The sequence below is a fragment of the Pongo pygmaeus genome, chromosome 19 (genome assembly GCF_028885625.2).
Source record: "Pongo pygmaeus isolate AG05252 chromosome 19, NHGRI_mPonPyg2-v2.0_pri, whole genome shotgun sequence".
Classification (NCBI taxonomy): domain Eukaryota; kingdom Metazoa; phylum Chordata; class Mammalia; order Primates; family Hominidae; genus Pongo; species Pongo pygmaeus.
Genome location: NC_072392.2, coordinates 85,295,823 through 85,318,220, shown reverse-complemented (window position 1 = coordinate 85,318,220; position 22,398 = coordinate 85,295,823). Strand labels below are relative to the sequence as shown.

The following is a 22,398-nucleotide window of genomic DNA, read 5'->3' as shown; positions in this document are numbered from 1 at the left end:
ATATTTATAATCATCAGCATATTAAAGTTACCAATAAGAATTAAAAGGGTATGTCAGTTTTGCACTTCCTTTAAAAAATGTAAATTTTTTTTTTTTTTTTTTTTTGAGAGGGGGGTCTCTGTCACCCAGGCTGGAGTGCAGTGGCACATTCTGGGCTCACTGCAACCTCTGCCTCCTAGGCTCAAGCAATCCTCCTGCCTCAGCCTCTGGAGTAGCTGGGACTATAGGCGCATACCAGCACGCCTGGCTAACTTTTGTATTTTTTGTAGAGACAAGGTTTGGCATGTTGCCCAGGCTGGTCTCAAACTCCTGAGCTCAGGTGATCTGCACGCCTTGGCTTCCCAAAGTGCTAGGATTAAAGGCATGAGCCACCGCACCAGGCCAAAAAATGTAAATCTTAATGTGTAAGCAGTAATTAATGGTTTAATATTTTGAAAATCTTTTAGCTAAATAGGTATTCAGCTGAGAAGAGAACTATTCTCTGTGTTAATATACTGTTGTATATTCTTAGTTTAATAAAAATGGACCTAATGTGCAGTAATACTTGTGATTTGGCATTTTTAGGGTATCACACATTCTACATAAATGAATCTTGTAGATTTCTCAAGCTTATACTATTAATGTATTAGCTGTTTATTTATCAGTTAAGTTACTTCTATGTGCCAGATGTTATTGTAGGTGCTAAAGGAGCACAGTAGCGAATTAGCCCCCGAGTCCTCCTGTGGCCATGTTGGAGGAGTGAGAGGAAGTGAGAGGAAGAGGAAGTAAATTGAAGGCAATTTCTACCAAGGAGATCTTGTTCAGAAGTTTATTGGGTGGGTGGAGGTAGTGGGAGATTGGGGAAACATGTCAAAAACTGGGAGATAAGCTCAGTTAAGGCAGAGATTTTTGCCTGTATTATTTGTTGCTCTCACCTCTGTGCCTAGAGCAAAATCTGGCTCATAATAGGTATTTAGAAGTATTTTTTAAATGAATGAGTAAAGCTTAAGAGAGCTTTTACAAAAGACTCCCGGTATAAGAGAACAGGGGACATGACTTTCATACATAGCTAGCTCTAGCTTAGTGTGCTACATTATTATTACTATTATTATTTTTTGAGACAGTCTTGCTCTGTCGTCCGGGCTGGAGTGCAATGGTGCGATCTGACTTACCGCAGCCTCCGCCTCCCGGGTTTAGGCAATTCTTCTGCCTCAGCCTCCCAACTAGCTGGGACTATAGCCAAGCGCCACCATGCCCGGTAATTTTGTGTGTGTGTGTGTGTGTGTGTGTTTTAGCAGGACAGGGTTTCATCACGTTGGCCAGGCTGGTCTCAAACTGCTGACCTCAAGTGATCCGCCTGCCTTGACCTCCCAAAGTGCTGGGATTACAGGCTTGAGCCACTGTGTCCAGCCTGCTACATTATTATTTTGTTAATAAGCTACCAAACACTGTATATTTTATATAAACTAAGTAAATTTACTGTTCTATGGTTTCTTGTTAAGTCAAAATACAAAATACAGTGACTGGAGGATTGTATCCTGTATTGAACCATGTAGAATGCTGAGTTATACTTGTGGACATGCCACTATCTTTGTACTCCATAGGCCCGAATTTGCTTTTTTTATTTAGTATACTACACAGTACCTATAGTGCTGATATATATTGTCTAGCGTGCTTCCAGCTTTACAATATAGGATTACCCTAGATTATGGTTACTATTTATTAGTTTCCTATTGCTACTGTAATGAATAAGCACAAACATAGTGACTTAACACAAATGGATTACCTGGCAATTTTATGAGTCAGATGTCTGAATTGGCTTGGTTGGTTTCTTTGCTCTGGGCTTCTCAAGGCCAGCATCAAGATATTGGCTTTCTGGGCCCTTATCTGGAAGCTCTGGAAAGAATCTGCTTCCAAGATCATGCAGGTTGTGGGTAGAATCCAGTTCCCTGTGGTTATAGGACTGATGTTCTTGTTTCCTTGGTGACTGTCAGCCGGGAATCATTCTTAACTTCTAGAGGCTTCTTACCAGTTCTCAACTGTGTCCCCTACATCTTAGAGCCAGCAGTGGTGCCTTGAATGCTCCTTTCCCTGGGAATCTCTCTTTCTTCCTCTTCCGTTGCGTCTCCCTTATTCCAGCCAGGGAAATTTCTCTGCTTTTAGGGCTCATGGGATTAGATTGGGCTCACCCACATAATCCAGGATAATCTCCCTATTTTAAATCTATAACTTTAATTAATATTCACAGAGTCCCTTTTGCCACATAACATATTCACAGGATCCAGGGATTAGGATGTGGGCCTCTTTGCAGGGGCCATTCTGCCTGCCACACTCTGATTAAATTGCTGTGTTTCCTCCACATGCTAAGCAGTTGTCCCTGGTTGTTGAGTCATTAGCAAATTAGTGATAGGTCTGGAGGATAAGAAATCTAAATGGTTTGTCACCGTTTTGGAACTGTCTTATCTGCTGTTTGTGTCACTGGCTCTCCTTTCTTCTGTCAGTGTGTGTGCTACTGGCTAATCTTGTCTCTTCTAATTGCTCCTGCTTCTCATCTTCTACTTTTGCCATCTTGATGTTTGCCTTTTTCTGTATGCTTTTCTTATCACGTCTCTATTCCTCACAAGTTTATATATATGTGTATATGTATATATATATATATATATATATATATACACATATATATAGTTGGTGCCAATCACTGTGAACATGCTTTCTCTCGAGGTTAATGGACCAACTATGATTTTTTTGGGGGTCTTTTTCTGACTTCATGAGGCTTTTTTATGACTTTCTGACTTCAGCTGCCCTTCCTCACTCATAACCAATTGACCTTAAACCTTCTGTGTTTACTGCTGATCTGAATATTTGCTCTTTCCAACAGTTAGATAGGTAGGTAAATCAAACATCATTGTATTTTTGCTTTGGTCAAGAATGAATTTTTTTTCCTGCTGTAGACATAATCCCCTCTTTAGTTTTCAGATGTAATTTACACATTTACAAATTTGTATGTGTCTAAAGGTAAGTTGCACAATGTGCTACTTTTCCTCAGTTGGCTTGATATGTGTTACTTTTAGCCCATGGGAAGAGAGAATTTTTTTTAATCCAGAAATTCAGAACCATTGTCTCTTCAAATACTGTTTCTGCCCACATGTCATCATTTTTAATGGTAGACTAAATATACCATTATGTGAATTTGCTATTGCTTATTTAATAAGTCCTGCACTGATGGGCATGTAGATTGTTAACATTTATTACACACAGAAACCATGCTCTCTGTGCCCAAATTCATGATTACTTCATTTGGATAAATTTCTGGAAGTGCAGTTACTGGGTTAACGTATGTACATTTTTGATGTTGTTGATATGTATTGCCATACTGCTGTCTAGCAGTTAGCTAGATTATCTCACAAGCAAATAATGACAGTTCCCCTTTTCCTGTTTTTGTTTTTTTAAAGTAAATTTTATACTTTAATATAGCATGAATTATACTCAAAATGTCATAAATCCTAAGCCATATTTGCATTCTTTTTATTCCGTTAAAGGTTCTCATCTTGAAGATTAACATTTTTACTTTGACAGACAACTTCTGTGTTTCGTGATTTGTTAGAAAATGTATAGAAACTGCAATTCTATTCCTGCAAAGGAATAGAATTTAAATCATGTTGATTGCATATTTCATTTTAATGAAAAATATTCATAAAAAAGGAATTTTAGATACCCTTAATTTGAAACAGAAAACTTGAGGCCCAGCAATATTATTTGAGATGGCTGTGACCTAATGTTTAAAAAGAAAATTGGCTCAAAGCAGTCTAATGGTTATTAATTATAGACTCACAGTTTTTAGATTTTAATTATTGATGTATACATTAATTTACATATGATTAGGAAAATGGTTATTGTTTTCTAATACTAAACATGCTTAAATTATTATACATTTGTGTTTTTCTTTAAAGGGGAAAAGTCTTCATCATACCCAGAATGATCACTTCCAGAATGATGGAATTGGTAAGTGGAAAAATTACCCTATGAAAACTTGCTTTTATGATGTAAGAGATTTTCCCCAAATTTCACCACAAGAAAGAGGAGGGTGGGGAGATGGTTTCTCTCTCTCTCTCTCTCTGACAAACACACACACACAGTCACTTTGGAACTTCTCAATTTTTTTATTCAACACTTAGGGTTTTATCAGTGCATTGATATGTTATTTCTGAAAAGGGGCGATTTTGTAGGTATTCATGTACATATCCAGAGGTTTTGAGGAAAAACATTTAAGCCTTTTATGCAACATAAATTTTCAGAAAATATTTATATCTTACAAATATCAGATCATAAAAATTTCAAGATAAAACATTTACTTAAATGATTTTAAATATTGCATAGTCGTGCTTTTAAAATAATTCCTTAACTTTCATATTGTATGTGGTTCTGTTACAATTCTAAGTCAAAACTTTATTCTGAAGAGTTGTGTAATTTTTTAGACAGAAGACTGTTTACTAGGAGTGTGTGCATAGCTTTCTCTCTTGAAAGACACATCCTGAGTTCCTCAGAAAATATTTAAAATTATGCTAGTTTATAAAAGGAATACTTTGTATAATTCAAGTTAATTTTAGGGAGCATTATAAAAATTTTTTTTTTTGTAATGTGCTTTACTTTTCCACACTGATAATTCTTTGATAATAAGATATCTTAGGCAAACCTGGGAAATATATTTTGCTGTTGAATGATTTAAATTATTTTTTCTAGATGACTGTGTACAGCTATTGAGTGCATCCTTTTTCTGTTTATTTTTCAGTTCAGCCCAATCCTTCTGTACTTATTGGCAATCCTATTAGAGCATATACTCCTCCACCCCCTCTTGGACCTCACCCAAATTTGGGAAAATCTCCAAGCCCTGTTCAAAGAATAGATCCTCACACTGGGACAAGTATTCTTTATGTACCTGCTGTCTATGGAGGGAATGTAGTTATGTCGGTGCCTTTACCTGTAAGTGGACATTCGAAATACTTTCTATTGAATCAAGTAAAATAGGTCTCACTAAAATGGTTCTAATCCCAAATAGTATTCTACCAACTTCTTTTTTAAAAAATATTTTCAGTGCTGATAATCTTCTTTTAAAGCAAATGTTACCTCTAACCTTGAAATTATGAGTTGTTGCTTACAATTTGTTATTAGGTTACTAGTGACTATGAAGAAATTATATTTCAATTTAGAAACGTTTGTAATATTTTGTTTTGTTTTTTTTGAGATGGAGTTTTGCTCTTGTTGCCCAGGCTGGAGTGCAGTGGTGTAATCTTGACTCACTGCAACCTTCGCCTCCTGGGTTCAAGCGATTCTCCTGCCTCAGCCTCCCGAGTAGCTGGGATTACAGGCATGCACCACTACGCCCGGCTATTTTTTTTTTTTTTTTTTTTTGAGACGGAGTCTGGCTCTGTCGCCCCGGCTGGAGTGCTGTGGCGTGATCTTGACTCACTGCAAGCTCCGCCTCCCAGGTTCACGCCATTCTCTTGCCTCAGCCTCCCTAGTAGCTGGGACTGCAGGCGCCCGCCACCACGCCCAGCTAATTTTTTTTGTATTTTTAGTAGAGACGGGGTTTCACCGTGTTAGCCAGGATGGTCTCGATCTCCTGACCTCGTGATCTGCCTGTCTCGGCCTCCCAAAGTGCTGGGATTACAGGTGTGAGCCACCACGCCTGGCCATGCCCGGCTAGTTTTTTGTATTGGTAGAGACGGGATTTCCCCATGTTGGTCAGGCTGGTCTCAAACTCCTGACCTCAGGTGATCCACCCGATTTGGCCTCCCAAAGCGCTGTGATTACAGGCATGAGCCACTGTGCCCGGCCACCTTTGTAATGTTTTAAAATATTTTATTGAGGAAAATTGAGCTAAAAGTTAACGGAGCTAATGAATTGGTCTCGTTTTGTAAAGTGATGTTTTCATTTTATCTTTTTATTTTTGTATAAGTCAAAAACTGTTCCCAAGAAATACAGGACACAGAGAGGCTTGGATTAGTCTAGTTCACTTGGATCTAAATTGATTTGAGAAATTCCACATCTTGTGAAATCTTAGCTACTACTTAAAAACATTACTCTATCCTTTGTAAGACTATAGATTTTTAGAGGCCGTCCGTCTTGTATATAAACCCATTTTCTCTTTCTTTAAAATTTTTGAATATTTTGTTAATTTGCTGACATGAGTATTTTCAATTCAGGAGTTTTAGCCTTGGAAACAATTTCTTTCATTTAAGGCAAGCACTGTAATTTCAGGCTGAGATGATCATTGCCAAAGGTTTTTGGCAACCTTGCCCACACTCCAGAATGGGAAAATGCTTAGCTGCAAACATTTCTCAGCCATGTTGGTCAGGATAGTTCACAATCATGACAGCCAAGGAGAATGACTGTAAATGAGAAATACGTAATTCATGCCCACTCCCCATAGACTTCAGACTTTGGATTTTAGCAGAGTTATTTCTTCCAGACAGCTTGGCAACACTATACATCATCTGCTTTAAATAGTAAGTCCCTTAGTATTTATGTTTCACATTACTAGGTCAAGGAGACTTCTATTTTGTAAGGTTTCTGAGAGTTTGCATTTAACAGTTATAATAAAATAATAGGAGCAGTAGCTCAGATGTCATTGTATTTATTCCTTTTATGTTAATATGCAGAGATTATATATCTAGACACACTTAAACAAGTTTTCTGTTTTTGTATTTTAAGGTAGAGTTGAATTAAAAGCACAGATGACCTATTTGAATTTTACCTATAATAAATGAACATTAAATGATGTGGTTACTCATATTAAGTTGGAATACCAGTTTTTTGAGTTGAGACTCCTTAGGCTAAGTTCTTCCTTAACTTTTCCCCCTGTCTATTAAACTATGTTTCTATGCAATTATGACTTTAAAAGATTATTTTTATGGTAATCTGACATGTATACATTCATATGGAGGGGAAATAAGTAAATACTGTAAAATGATTTAATGCCTCAAGGAATAATTACCAATTTTAAGCCCTCAGTTTCTTCCTAATCTGAAAAATGATCTATTTTCCATTACATACTAAAGGTTCAGGGAGCTGTTTTTTAGCCAGTTAAGACACAATTGTTACTATTAGCATCAACTTTGTAGTTATTTATTTTGAGAAAGTTAACATCTATGTGTGTGTGTGTGTGTGTGTGTGTTTATATGTCTTTGTGTGTTTGCTTTTCCCTAATCAGCAGCACTCTAGCAGTTTGCCTTCCAAAATATACTTAATGCATGTATTTTATTTTTTAATAACCTAGGTACCATGGACAGGATACCAGGGTAGGTTTGCAGTTGATCCTCGAATTATTACACATCAGGCAGCAATGGCCTATAACATGAACCTATTACAGACACATGGACGAGGATCTCCTATTCCTTATGGCCTTGGACATCACCCACCTGTCACCATAGGCCAGCCACAAAATCAGCATCAGGAGAAGGATCAACATGAGCAAAATCGAAATGGTAAGTTGTACTTTGCTGTTCTCCTGTTCCTAAACTGATGACATGTAAGGTTTTAGCCACATAGAAAGTTCCTTTAACAGTATGATTGTTAACTTTTTCATGGATTATAGACCTCTTTGAGAGAGAATCTACCAGCACTTTGGGAGGCCGAGGCGGGCAGATCACGAGGTCAGGAGATGGAGACCATCCTGGCTAACACGGTGAAATCCCATCTCTACTAAAAATACAAAAAAATTAGCCGGGCATGGTTGCGGGTGCCTGTAGTCCTAGCTACTTGGGAGGCTGAGGCAGGAGAATGGCATGAACCTGGGAGGCGGAGCTTGCAGTAATCCGAGATCACGCCACTGCACTCCAGCCTGGGCGATAGAGTGAGACTCCATCTTAAAAAAAAAAAAAAAAAGAAAAGAGAGACAATTTAACATATAAACTATGGATCCTCTCTCCAGAAGATACAAATTATGTACACAGATACAAAATTGAGAGGTAACCTCAGGGTGTCCTTTAGGTTAAATCCTACCACTTATGATTGGTGTCACTGAGTTTCTGAAAAAAAATATTAAATTTGAATATTTAGAGTACTTTAAAATGGTAGTCATTTAAAATTGAGATGGAAGGTCCTCTCCTGTTAAACATTTTTGTTAACTCGAAATATTTTTATGGTGTACTAAGCATTAATCTTGTGGGATTGTTGATATAAAGGTTATTTTTACTACAAATCTGCTAGAATTACAAGGAAAAATTACTGTATTTTTTATTCAAGTTTATTGAGGTATGAGTTATATACAGTAAAATTCACCCTTTTAAAACTTACATTGATGAGTTTTAACAAATATCCAGAGTTGTTAACTTCCACCAAAATCAAGATACAAGATATTTGCATATTTACAAAAAGTTTCTTTCCACCCTTTGCAATCCCATCCTCCAGCTCCCAGCCCTGAGCAACCACTGATCTGACTTTTGTCCCATACTCTCTAGTATGTCATAAAAATGGAATTCTATAATTATTTGTGTCCAGCTTTGTTCACTTAGCTTAATGCTTTTGCTGTTTCCCCAGATTATATGTGTCAGTTGTTTGTTCTTTTTTACCATTAGTATTCAGTTGTATGGATATACCGCAATATGTTTATTCATCCATCATTTGATACACATATTAGTTGTATCTAATTTTTGGCCCTTATGAATAGAGCTGCTGTGAACATACATGTGAACATGTTTTTATTTCCCTTGGGTAAATACCTGGGAGTGAGATTGCTAGGCATATTATAAATATATATTTAACTTTATAAGAAACTGCCATATTATTTTTCAAAAGTGGCTGAACCATTTTTCATTTCTACTAGTAATGTATGAGATTTCCAGTTGTTCCACGTTCTCATTTGCACTTGGTATGCTCAGTCTTTTTTTTAAATTTTACTCTTGTTAGTGAATGTCTAATCATATCTCATTGTGGTATTAATTTACATGTTTGCATGTCCCTAATAATGAGTGATGTTGAGTATCTTTTTATTGTGCTTATTTTGCCATGTGTGTATCTTGTTTGATGAAACCTCTATTTATATCTATTGCCCACTTTTTTATTGGGGTGATTGTCTTCAGTTATAAGAGTTCTTTATACATTCTGGATACTAATCTTTAATGAAATATATATTTAGAAAATATTTTCTCCCAGAATATGGCTTGCCTTTTTTTTTTTTTTTTTTTGCCTTTTAAAGACAGAGTCTTGCTGTGTTGCGCAGTCTGACCTTGAACTCCTGGGCTCAAGCAATCCTCTCACCTCAGCCTCCTGAGTATCTGGGACTACAGGCACATGCCGCTGTGTCTAGCTTTCGTTTTCTTAACAGTATCTTTCAAAGAGCAGCAGCTTTTATTTTTGTTGAAGTCCATTTTATCCATTTTTTCTTCTATGGATCAATGATGTTTTGGGTGTTGTGTCTTAAAAAAAATATATCTAACCCAAGATCTTCTTTTATGTTTTCTTCTAGAAGTTTTATAGTTTTTAGGTCTTACATTAATGGTCCATTTTGAGTTAAATTTTATATATAGTGTAAGGGTAAGGACTGAGATTTTGTTGTTATTTTGTTTTAGTTTTGCATATGTATGTTCAGTGATTCCAGCACTATTTGTTGAAAACTCTGTCCTTCCTTCATTGAATTGCCTTTGCACCTTTGTTGAAAATCAGTTGCTCCTATATGTGGATCCTTTTTATTAATGCATATGTTTATGTTTACACCAAATATGCTGTCTTGATTATTATGGCTTTGTAAAAGTCTTTAAATCAGGTAGTGTTAAGTCCTCCAACGTTGTTCTTTTTCAAAATTGTCTATTCCAGGTCTTTTGCATTTCTGTGTATTTTAGGATCAGCTTGTCAATTCCTACTAAAAAGCCTTCCGGGATTTGGATTGACATTGTGTTTAATCTTTAGGTCACTTTGGGGAGAATTAACATCTTAACAATACTGATTCTTCTGATCTTTGAACGGAGTATATATCTCTGCATTTTTTTCTATTAGGTTTTTATTTTTTTTCAGCATTAAAAAAAGTTTTCAGGCCGAGCACGGTGGCTCATGCCTGTAATTCCAGCACTTTGGGAGGCCAAGGTGGGCAGATTACCTGACATCAAGAGTTCGAGACCAGGCGTGGCCAACATGGAAAAACCCTGTCTCTACTAAAAATATAAAAATGATTTGGGCATGGTGGCGCATGCCTGTAATCCCAGGTACTTGAGAGGTTGAGGCAGGAGAATCGCTTGAACCTGGGAGGCGGAGGTTGCAGTGAGCCGAGATCATGCCACTGCACTCCAGCCTGGGTGACAGAGCAAGACTCTGTCTCAAAAAAAAAAAAAAAAAAAAAAAGTTTTCAGTATATACAGTCTTTGTACATATTTTGTTAAAGTGAAAGCTTAAATGAATATAAGAATTTATAATTTTCTTCTTCAGTAATACATTCCAAAAATACCAGTATGTTGTATTTTTATTTTCATTTAGTTCAGTATGCTTCCTAATTTCTCTTGAAATTAGACCCATGGATTATTCAGAAAGGTGCTTTAGTTGCTGATTATTGGTGATTTTCTAGAAATTTTTCTGTTACTGATTTGTACTTTAATTCCGTTGTGTTAAGAGAACATATTTTGTATGACTTGAATGCTTTTGAATGAGATTTGTTTCACAGCCCAGAATATGGTTTATTTTGGTAAATGTTCTGTGTGTACTTGAGAAGAATAGATTGCTCTGTAAATGTTAATCAGGGGCCGGGCATGGTGGCTCATGCCTGTAATCCCAGCCCTTTGGGAGGCTGAGGTGGGCGGATCATCTGAGGTCAGGAGTTTGAGACCAGCCTGGCTAACATGGTGAAACTCATCTCTACTAAAAATGCAAGATTAGCCAGGTGTGGTGGCACACGCCTGTAATCGCAGCTACTTGGGAGGCTGAGGCAGAAGAATTGCTTGAACCTGGGAGGTGGAGATTGCAGTGAGCCAAGATCATGCCATTGCACTCCAGCCTGGGCAACAAGAGCAAAACTCTATTTGAAAAAAGAAAAAAAAATGTTAATTAGGTCAAGTTGGTTGGTAGTTGTTCAGGTCTATTGTATCCTTGCTGATTCTACTCTTTCTATCGATTACTGAGGAGGGGTATTGAAATCTCCCAATACAATTGGTATTTGTCTAATTTTCAATTTTCAGGTTTCTGAGTTCTATGAGTTCTTGATGAATTTTGAAGTTCTATTATTAGAAGATAAATGTTTATGATTGTGTAATCTTGATTAATTAACTCATTTATCATTATGGAATGACCTTCTTTGTCCCTGAAAATATTCTCTGGTTTGAGATCTACTTTGTGTGATATCAGTGTAGCCTCTTCAGCTTTCTCTTATCAAGTGATAGCATGGTGTGTGTGTGTGTGTGTGTGTGTGTGTGTATTTTTACCTTTTACTTTTAATCTATTTGTGTCTTTATATTTAAAGTTTATTTTAGATAACATATAGGTGGCTCTTGATTTTTTAAAATCTAATGTGACAATCTCTGCCTTTTAATTGGGGTGTTTAGACCATTTGCATTTAATGTGATTGTTGATATAGTTAAGTTTGATTCTATCATCTTTCTATTTGTTTTCAATTTGTCCAATTGATTTTTCCCCTTTCTCCTTTTATTCTGCCCTCTTCTGGATTGGTAGAGTATTTTTTTTTTAATGACTCCTTTTTGTCTCCATTGGCTTATCAGTGACAACTCTTTGTTTTATTATTTTGCTAGTTGCTTTAGGGTTTAAAGTATAAATCTTTAACCTATCACAGACTACTTTCCAATTTATATTTTACCACTTCATTTACAGTAAAGGAAGCTTAAAGTATGCTATTTTTTCTCTCCTAGCCTGTATGCTATTGTTATCGTGTGTTTTACTTTTACATATATTAGAAATCCCCAAAACATAATTGTTATTTTTGTTTAAACAGCCAAGTAAAAGAGTTCTAAATTATAAGAAAAATAGTCTTAAGTATTTACCCATGTGTTACCATTTCTAGTAATTTTTCTTTCTGTATATTGACGATTCCAGCTGATACAATTTTTCTTCTGCCTGAAAGACTTTTTAAAAACATTTGTTGTATTGCCGGTCTCCTGGTGATGAGTTCTTTCAGCTTTTGTGTGCCTGAAAATGTCTTTATTTCACTTTCATTTTTAAAAGATATTTTTGTAGGGTGGAGAATTCTTGGTTGGCAGTTTTTATCATTTGATACTTTAATGGTGTTGTTCTACCATTTTCTCACTTGGTTTTTTCCAGTGAGAAATCTGATGCCATCCTTATCCGTGTTTTTCTGTATGTAACAGGTCTTTTTCTCCCTGGCTGCATTATAGATTTTCTTTTTATACTGGTTTTATCAGTTTGATTATGATATGCCTTGATGTAGTTTTCTTCCTGTTTCTTGTGTTTGAGGTTTGTTGAGTTGCTCAGATCTCTGAGTTTATAGTTTTTATCAAGTATGTAAATTTTTAAACTTTATATCTTTTCAGATATTTTTTTCTGTGTTGCCCCTACCACTGTTCTTCAGAGATTCTAATTACCCATATATTAGGATGCTTAACGTTTTTGCACAGTTTATGGGAGCTACTTTTTTTTAAATTCTTTTTTCTCTTTATGTTTCATTTTGGGTAGTTTCTATTCCTGTGCCTTCAAATTTGCCAGATTTTTCTTCTGTAATGTCTGTTCTGCTGGTAATTCCATTCAGTATTTTCTTCATCTCCGATACTATAGTTTTCATTTCTTGAAGCTTAATGGTAAGGTAATTCTGGCATGATAATTCATTTTACAAAGTTCCAGTGGCATTCCAAAAAGAATGTTTTGGAACAAGAACCTAAATCAAGGATTCCTTCAAGGAACTTAAACTATCCAGTGGTTAATTCTTTTGTAGATTAAAAGCCTTTCCCATGTATGAATTGTCTATTATAACTGTGCTTTTTTAAAACCTTAATTTTGCCTGCTCTACTATTTATCACCCACTTATACACTGTTTGATATCTATTACTTTTAAACAGTATAACTACATTACTTTCTGAATATCTTTATTACGTTTAGATTCCTTTACTAAATTAGATTGAGGCGTTATTTAGATTTTTGCTTAATTGCATTTATAAGTGAACAAAGCATTGAACCTTTATAAATAGGCAAGAATGCCAAGGCCTTTAACACATCTAGTTTAAGCAAATGACACTGTAATTCCTGGAGATTGGGTAGTTTCCTTTGGGATTATTTGATGCTTTAAGGTTTTTCCCTTATTAGGCTTTGCCTTGTCAATGAAGTTTGCTTCATTTATAAGTTTTCTTTCTTGCAGAGAAACTGTAACTCTGAAAATTTAAGAACAAAACCCAAGTAGTCATACACTGATCATAATGGGTGAAAAGTGTTTAAAGTATTCTGCCTCTTCCTCTAATATTGGATAAGCATTGGAAGTGTCATATCCACTGGAGAAAACTTATAAGGGTTTTTAAATATTTTCTTAGGTAAAAGTGATACAAATAATTCCGGACCTGAAATTAATAAGATTCGAACACCAGAGAAAAAGCCAACAGAACCAAAACAGGTATGCTGCTTAGTGACTGCGTTGTCCTAGTGGATTTAGTCTGGTTGGTCATCTTGGAATCTTGATGTTTTAAAGAAAAATACCTTCCTTTGTACACTTATCATTTATGTTTATTTTTTTCACAGGAATATAGTGAACCATATTGCCTTCTCTTTCTTCATCTTTTCTTTGGCTGTGCTATTTCATGTATCAGTATACTTTTCTCAAATTCTGTTATTCAGTGGTAAAATTGAATTTAGAGATTTTCTATGATAAGGTAGTAAATGAAGACAGAGCTACAGGTGTGTCATTACAAGTGTGTCATTATTGTGAAGAAGGAAAACTTCTTCCTCAGAGAAGGGAAGACTTCCTCAGGTCCCTCACCTTATTCTCTCATCATACCCACTAAGCCCTTAATTCTTTATCTGTCCATTCATCTATTTTCTCTGCTTCTGTGCTTATAAATTACTTAGAGAAAATCAACTGGTTGAATTAGTGCCACTGGAAGCTCTTGTTTTCTAATTTGAATGGAACCCTCAGGGCTCCCCTGCATTTCTTTCACACGTATCTCACTTCCTTTGCCCAGTTGTCTCGGTGACTCTTCTCAAGCCTGATTACCTTCCACATTCTATTATCCTGTTGGATGGCTTGCCTCAGACTGACCTCATCAGGATTTCCTCTTGTTAATTTGTAACCTTAAATTTAGCACTTTTACCATAGCCCTGAGCATCCTTACTTCCTGATCACCAGGCTCAGAGGAAGAGTTCCCGTTAAGATTAATCTCTGCTTGGCGGTGGCTCACGCCTGTAATCCCAGCACTTTGAGAGGCCAAGGTGGGTGGATCATGAGATCAGGAGATCGAGACTATCCAGCCTAACACGGTGAAACCCCGTCTTTACTAAAAATACAAAAAAATTAGCTGAGCGTGGTGGCGGGCGCCTGTAGTCCCAGCTACTTGGGAGGCTGAGGCAGGAGAATGGCGTGAACCCGGGAGGCGGAGCTTGCAGTGAGCCAAGATCGCGCCACTGCACTCCAACCAGGGCGACAGAGCGAGACTCTGTCTAAAAAAAAAAAAAAAAAATTAATCTCTCGTCTTCAACTACCACATAGACCTTGTCCCTTCTCCTCATTTATCTTTTGATTCTTTCCAGCTGTTTGTTCTTCCCTGTCAGCCTTTAGCATATTTAGATCTCTTTTAGCCTAAAGTAAGCAAATTGCTTGATATACTTTTTTAAAAAGATAATTTCTTTAACCTTCATTTCCTTTATAGCTACTGCCTCATTTCTCCTTTCTTCCTCACCTCTTATTTGTTCTTTAACCCACATAGTCTACATTTCACTAAAACTATTGTGCTCTTACGAACATACTTCAAATGTAGTCTTACTTGACTTTTCTTGGTATTAGGCACTGTTTTCTACTTCTGTCTTTGACCATCTTGTTTCTTTTGTTTTCTTTGACACATTTTTACTTTTCACAATCTCTCTAACATGACCTCTGTCTTTTTAAAAAAGTTCCTGCTCAGCCTCCCCAAGCATCTGTCCCTAGTCCTTAAGTTGGGATTTCCCAGAGTTCTGTCCTAGTCCCGCCTGTCTTGCATTCTATGGTTTCTTACTATAAACCAGTCCAATCCATAATTTTAAGTATCCACTTCATGATACCGACTTCCAAATCTGTATCTCCAACCTCAGCCTAGTTTTATTTAAGCAGCTATTCTCTTTATTCAGTTACTTATATCACATAAGCATCTCTTACTCACAGCTTCTATATATGGAAGGATTCAGTACCCACTGGAGGGGCAGCAGTACAAATGAGGCAGCCAAGGAACCTCCTGATAGATAAGTGGGGGCTGCAGTGAAAGCTGAAGTGGTACGTGTTTGGGAAGTGGTGCAGAGAGAGAACGAGTGGCATGTCAGGATGGTGCACCTGCACCAGCAGCACATATAGTCAGAGGCAGCTCAGGACAAAACCAGTCACACGAGTCTTAGATGCTCTCAGAGCAACTGAAGCCAAGATATCTAAGTGTCTCTCATGTCCTTGTTTTAAAATTTCTGTTAGGATTCTTCTCTGTTAGAGAACTAGGCAACCTGAAGACATGTTTTGTTTTCTCTTCCACCCTGATGCTTTGTCTTGGGGCCCAGGAAAAATAAAAGAACTAGTACTGGCTCTTTTGACTCAGTGCCTCCTCAGTATTAAGAGAAAAATGATAGAGGAGAATCTGATTCTGATAGTAGCAGATGCAGGCTTATTCAGCTCTTACCATCCTCTACCTTGCTTAGGGAGCCGATTGTAGTATTGTAGAGTAGCACAGTCCTTATCTAAATTTCTGTGACGCAGACCTAGCTTCCTTTCATTGTCAAGGTCAGAAGTGATAGAGACAATTAAGATAGCAGCTTATTCATAAACAACCTTGACACCTGATTATGACCTCCCTCATGTGGCCAAACTATGTATATCAACAATATCTTCTGGAAAAAAGTATATCCCAGCTGAATATAATTTTAGTCATTGAAAAGATGGAGATTTTTGGAGGAAAATGTTTGTTTATGAAGAACCTTAATCAGGTTCTGAGACATCTGAAGAGCAGGCATTGCATACTTGGGAAAACTGAGATAGAATTGTCGTGCTTCTCACTTCTTTTTCTAGATAATTTATATATACTTAGTAATCTTAAGGGCCTAAAATTGGCCAAATTTAATGGCAATCCATTTGAGCTAGACGATTAGAGATGAGGATGCACTTGGCACACAATTTGCATCGCAACCATTTGTTGCAACAGGTTGGTCACCAAGTGTACCCCGGCTGCAACTCAGGAACAAGCTGCTTGTTCTGTTTTTGGGGAGTGGTCAGTTCTATGGCTAATTTAAGAGCCTAGGGGGAGGCACGTGCTCTGCAATCCTCAGTCACTAGCTCATCAGTGAAACTTGTAAGGAGATTGACGTGCCAAATTTATTTACACCCCAAGCAATGCATGGAGTGTTTTGACAGAGCTGGAAAAGAAAAATTGCCTCTTTCCATCTTATGTTTTATTTTTCACATTGTCATCACTTATGATCAAACTTACATTTCAGAAGGATGACAATACTCCCCAGCTTAAAAACTTTTTGTGATTACCACAGTTTATGGAATTAAAAACAATTACTCAGTATTGAATAATTCAGGGTCTCATGTGATTGGGCTCTTGTAGTTTCCTCTGATATTGAAAAGGGAAAACTAATATATAAACAAGTGAAGTTATAGCTCTGCATACACAAAACTTCCCATGCTCTCCAAATCTGCCAGACTTTTCCTTTCTTCATCCTTTGCATAAACTGTTACCTTTACCTAGCATGTCCTTCTCTCCTCGGAATATTCCACCTCTTTTTGTAAGATTCAACTCAAATGTCATGACCTCTGTGAAACCTTCCTTAATTTTCTCAGGCACTACAGTTGCATCCTCTTATAGTACCTCTAGTGATATGTTTACATATTGTTATTTTCTACTGAACTCTAGGCCAGGGGTCAGCAACCTTCTTCTGTAAAAAGCCAGATAGTAAATCTTAGCCTTGGGGGACCACATCGTCTCTGTTGCAGCTGCTCTGCTCTATCATTATAGTGCACAAGCAGCTACAGACAATATGCAAACAAATGAGTGTGACTGTGTTCCAAGAAAACCTTATTTACAAAACCCGGTGAGCCGGAAATGGCATTGGAGTGGGGGCATGGTATATAGACCCCTGCACTAGGCTCTTGATGTGTAGGTTGAGTCTTCTTATTGCCTATTTAATTTCCAACACCAGGCACAGTGTATTGGTTGGCCACAATAAATGTTAAAGAGTGTCAATATGTAATGGAAAAATTGGCAACCAAACTAGTTACATACAAAGGTGATATAGTACTTGTTTGTTCATTTCAAAGTTGTTTAAATTGAGATACATCTTTTTATTAACATAGATATTTTTGAGGAAATATATCAGATATATAAAAACAATAAAATCAGGTGGCTCACACCTGTAATCCTAGCACTTTGGGAGGCCGAGGCAGGCGGATCACCTGAGGTCAGGAGTTTGAGACCAGGCCTGGCCAACATGGCGAAACTCCATCTCTATTGAAAATACAAAAATTAGTTGGGCGTGGTGGTGCATGCCTGTAATCCCAGCTACTTGGGAGGCTGAGGCAGGAGAATTGCTTGAATCCAGGAGGCAGAAATTGCAGTGAGCCAAGATGGTGCCACTGCACTCCAGCCTGGGAGACAGAGTTAGACTCTGTCTCAAAAAAAAAAAAAGCCAAAACCACCCTAAAATCAGAAGGAAAACACATTTTAATGATTTATATCAGAATGAAATAAATGGCCATCTTTCTAAGGAAGAAAGTGTGAAATTAAAAATAATGCCCTGAAAGGAATTAAAGTAGATATGCTAATAAAATGGCAGTATCTTATGACTCACATTTAATATGCTGTTTTTTTTCTGTGTCATCTTTTTAAATTTAAAAAAAATTTCCTTTATTTGATTGTGAGAAAGTAAATAATTGAGCACTTAGCTCTCCTGCTGGAAGATATCAATGTATCATATCCTTTAGATGTGTTAGGGTTGGGAAAATGTGGAGAGCAACTGAATTTGAATCTTCTGCAGTTAAAAAAGGCTTCTTATTTTTTTCTAGGTTGATTTGGAATCAAATCCACAGAACAGAAGTCCTGAATCACGTCCTAGTGTTGTTTATCCCAGTACCAAATTTCCTCGCAAAGATAATCTCAACCCAAGACACATAAATCTTCCCCTTCCTGCTCCCCACGCACAGTATGCAATCCCTAATCGCCACTTTCATCCCCTTCCCCAGCTACCAAGACCACCCTTTCCAATTCCACAGCAGCACACCTTGTTAAATCAGCAGCAGAATAATTTGCCTGAACAACCAAATCAGATGCCACCTCAGTCAAATCAGGTAGTCCAGCAGCAAAGTCAGTTGAATCAGCAGCCTCAGCAGCCGCCTCCTCAGCTTTCTCCTGCATATCAGGCGGGACCCAACAATGCTTTTTTTAATAGTGCAGTTGCTCATCGGCCACAGTCTCCTCCTGCAGAGGCTGTAATTCCGGAGCAGCAGCCCCCTCCCATGCTGCAAGAAGGCCACAGTCCTCTGAGAGCCATTGCACAACCCGGCTCCATTCTTCCTTCGCATCTGAATAGCTTCATTGATGAGAACCCCTCGGGATTACCTATAGGGGAGGCTTTAGGTAAGTTCTGTTACTGCCAGATGTGAAAATTCAGAGATTACTTAACATGACTTGGACTGTATAATATCATTTTGGGTTAAGATTGAATCATTTCTTCACATAATGCTAGCAAAAACCCCCCATTTAGTGTGATAATCAGAAACTAGTTCTAAATGCTGTATGGTAGTATCCAGTGGATGTCAGGATCATCATTATGTAAGTGAGGAAGAGTTGTCATCATCATCACCATAACTGATTTCTGGCAGATTTAGAAAACATTTACTTCTTACCAAAACCAAATATGTAGCTACGTCCTTTGTCTTTGTGGAGAAAATATGTTAGTAAAAAACTTTAAATAATGAACTTGAAACCCCAAATTCATAAAAAATTTTTCACAAATATTTTTGCAGATCGTATACATGGGAGTGTCGCTCTGGAAACATTAAGGCAGCAGCAGGCACGGATCCAGCAGTGGAGCGAGCATCATGCCTTTCTCAGTCAGGGCAGCGTTCCATACCCACACCATCACCATCCTCACCTCCAGCATCTTCCTCAGCCGCCCCTGGGATTACATCAGCCGCCAGTGCGGGCAGACTGGAAGCTCACCAGCAGTGCCGAAGATGAAGTGGAGACCACATACTCAAGGTATTCAGCCGACTGAAAATAGCCCCTGGAATGCGACCCCCTCACTGTTCTCTTTTTTGACTGTAGTCCTTTTAGCTTCAAGCTGGAATATTGCCTCAGAGAAATTGGATGCTGGCCTTCCAAGCACACGCTACACAGTTCTCTTGTTGGCTCTAAAATACAGAAAACTCATTTAGAAGTAACTCTTCTGCAAATATAGGCATGGATGATCTACTATGGGTTGGAAATTAACTTGTTCCCTTGCTTTGTGGTCTTTTCTGTGAGAGAAACATACCATCACTGTGAGCGGGTTTTTTTATTTAGTAGTAATACTTGCAAAAATGAATAAAGACAGGAGTAAATTTGTGGTTAAAAGCTAAAAATTATATCATTAATTATTTTTCTGGTGGCACAGAATTCTACATTCCTATAATTCCAGCTACATATGAGTGTTTGGTCCTAACTCTAAGCTTGTTTCTATGGCCAGTGTCACATGAATGCTCTGAAGTGTTTCGTTACCCCTTCTGAGTAAGGCCCACCATCATGGTGACCTTGTATAGCTTCCAGTTGTCAAAGATGTATAGAGACAAGGACAGATGTTTTTAATACAATGGGAACAGAAAGAAATCAGGTAATTGAGCATATTTAATGTCTTCACCTCAGCATCTATTGAGTGTTAATGCTTACATCTGAGATGAATTAATGCCAGTTCTAGTTACTGGTACTATGATTTTGTTTGTTGAAAATACATGTATAGTTGTCTAAGCTCTCCTTAATGTGATGGAGCCTTTTGTTTTCTCCTCGTATTTTATTGTTTTCATGTAGGTTTCAAGACTTAATCAGAGAACTGTCTCATCGTGATCAAAGTGAAACACGGGAACTAGCTGAAATGCCACCACCTCAGTCAAGACTTTTGCAATATAGACAAGTACAGAGTAGAAGCCCACCAGCAGTCCCATCTCCCCCATCCAGTACAGACCACAGTAGCCACTTTTCTAACTTTAATGATAACAGCAGAGACATTGAAGTAGCCAGCAACCCAGCATTTCCACAGCGCCTCCCACCCCAGATATTCAACTCACCTTTCTCGTTGCCATCTGAACACCTTGCCCCTCCTCCCTTGAAATACCTGGCACCTGATGGAGCATGGACTTTTGCTAACTTGCAGCAGAATCACCTAATGGGGCCAGGTTTTCCCTATGGCCTACCTCCATTGCCTCACAGGCCACCGCAGAACCCTTTTGTACAAATACAGAATCATCAACATGCTGTTGGTCAAGAGCCATTTCACCCATTGTCATCTCGAACAGTATCTTCTTCTTCGCTCCCTAGCTTAGAAGAGGTAAATGTCTTCTTCTTTTCCTTTTGTTATTAGTTGATTGTGAAAAATATCATTATTTATTGATTTGATAATAGGAAGGCACAGATCTTATTGAATTTAACAGCGTATTAAAGATAATCATTTCTTGGGAATTATTTTAATTGCCACCCTCCTATTGTATTTCAGATTTTGTAAAATGGACACTTTTGTTGAAACATGAAGCTGCTTAAAAGTCTTTTATTGCTGTTTAAAGAAAATATTGAATATCTGAGGACTGTATTCAAGGAGCTTTGTCTTTTTTTAATCTGAGGAAATGGCTTTTAGTGATTCATCTTTTTGCTTTAAGTTACATGTGTTAATTATAAATTTGTTAATGAGAACTTTCCAAAGATGCTGGCTTTTCAGCCAGTGCCAGCTCCAAGTGCTGTGCTCCTTCTCCTGCCACTCAGCCTGGTGCTTTGTTAGACCCAGGGACTCTGATTCCCAAATATCAGAATTTGCAGATTTTTAACATAAAATTGACTGTGCTAAACTAAGCATTTTAAGTTAAACTGAATTTTATCTTAAAATACTTAGATATTTCTGCTGGGCGCAGTGGCTCACGCCTGTAATCCCAGCACTTGGGGAGGCCGAGGCGGGCGGATCACGAGGTCAGGAGATCAAGACCATCCTGGCTAACACGGTGAAACCCCGTCTCTACTAAAAATAGAAAAAATTAGCCAGGCGTGGTGGCGGGCACCTGTAGTCCCAGCTACTCAGGAGGCTGAGGCAGGAGAATGGCGTGAACCCGGGAGGCGGAGCTTGCAGTGAGCCAAGATGTGCCACTGCACTCCAGTGTGGGCGACAGAGCAAGACTCTGTCTCAAAATAAATAAATAAAATAAAATAAAATAAAATACTTAGATATTTCTAAAGAGCATCTTTATGGACTTTTTTTGCTATGAAAAACTTAGTAATTCCAGGTTATAAAACTTCCAAAGCAGTACCATGTGGTGTAGGCTATAAAAATGTCTAGCTGATCCCATTAAATTTGCAGTGATTAAAGATAAGAATGTGTATAGCTGGTTGTAGTCATATTAGACAGAGACATCTTAAATCAGGATAAAGATTTCTAATTTTGATATATGAAAAATGCTTTTTTGATATTAGCTTCATTTTGGCAGTTTCAGAATGATATCTAAAGGCCATTAGAAATAATTGATTCACATTTTACAAGTTGCCTGCTATAGATGCTAATTAAAAGTCAAGATTCATAGGGAAAGCTGTATGTCTTATTTGTAGGGATTTAGAGGCAGTCTGTTCAAATTGTCCCAGTATTCATTGATTGGCTCATTCTGTATAGCTGTCATTAAAACAACTTACTGTGATTTTAGGCTCTTAAAGTAAGTTAGAAGCATAATAAAGATGAATTGGTATCTACATATATGTATTGTGAGGATCTAGAATTTTGGAACCATACTTTACAAAAATTTGGCACACATCTGACAGTCTTTCAGATTATAATGAACAGTAGTTTTACAACTGAGCAGTAATGTAATTTTCAGTTAAGTGATGTTTTAGCTATTTATAATAAAATTCACATAAAATTCACCATTTTAGCCATTTTACATTGTACAATTTGGTGGATTTTAGTGTATTCACAATGTTATACAGTCATCACTACTGTCTAATTCCAGAACATTTCATCACCCATAAAAGAAACCCCATAACTGTTAAGCAGTTACACCCCAATTTCCCCACTCTCAGATTAGTAACC

The 22,398-nt window shown here is 37.4% G+C and overlaps 1 protein-coding gene across 9 annotated transcripts in view; it reads left to right on the top strand.

Moving 5' to 3' along the window:
* HELZ (helicase with zinc finger) overlaps nucleotides 1–22,398 on the top strand; it is a 174,411-nt gene that overhangs the window by 117,492 nt on the left and 34,521 nt on the right. For all 9 annotated transcript variants that reach the window (XM_063656480.1, XM_063656478.1, XM_054459612.2 and 6 more), the window contains 7 exons: nucleotides 3,930–3,981; nucleotides 4,769–4,959; nucleotides 7,256–7,463; nucleotides 13,452–13,531; nucleotides 18,149–18,719; nucleotides 19,109–19,343; nucleotides 20,148–20,664. In XM_063656480.1, the coding sequence (XP_063512550.1) occupies nucleotides 3,930–3,981; nucleotides 4,769–4,959; nucleotides 7,256–7,463; nucleotides 13,452–13,531; nucleotides 18,149–18,719; nucleotides 19,109–19,343; nucleotides 20,148–20,664 (1,854 nt within the window). The remainder of the gene's footprint in view (nucleotides 1–3,929; nucleotides 3,982–4,768; nucleotides 4,960–7,255; nucleotides 7,464–13,451; nucleotides 13,532–18,148; nucleotides 18,720–19,108; nucleotides 19,344–20,147; nucleotides 20,665–22,398) is intronic.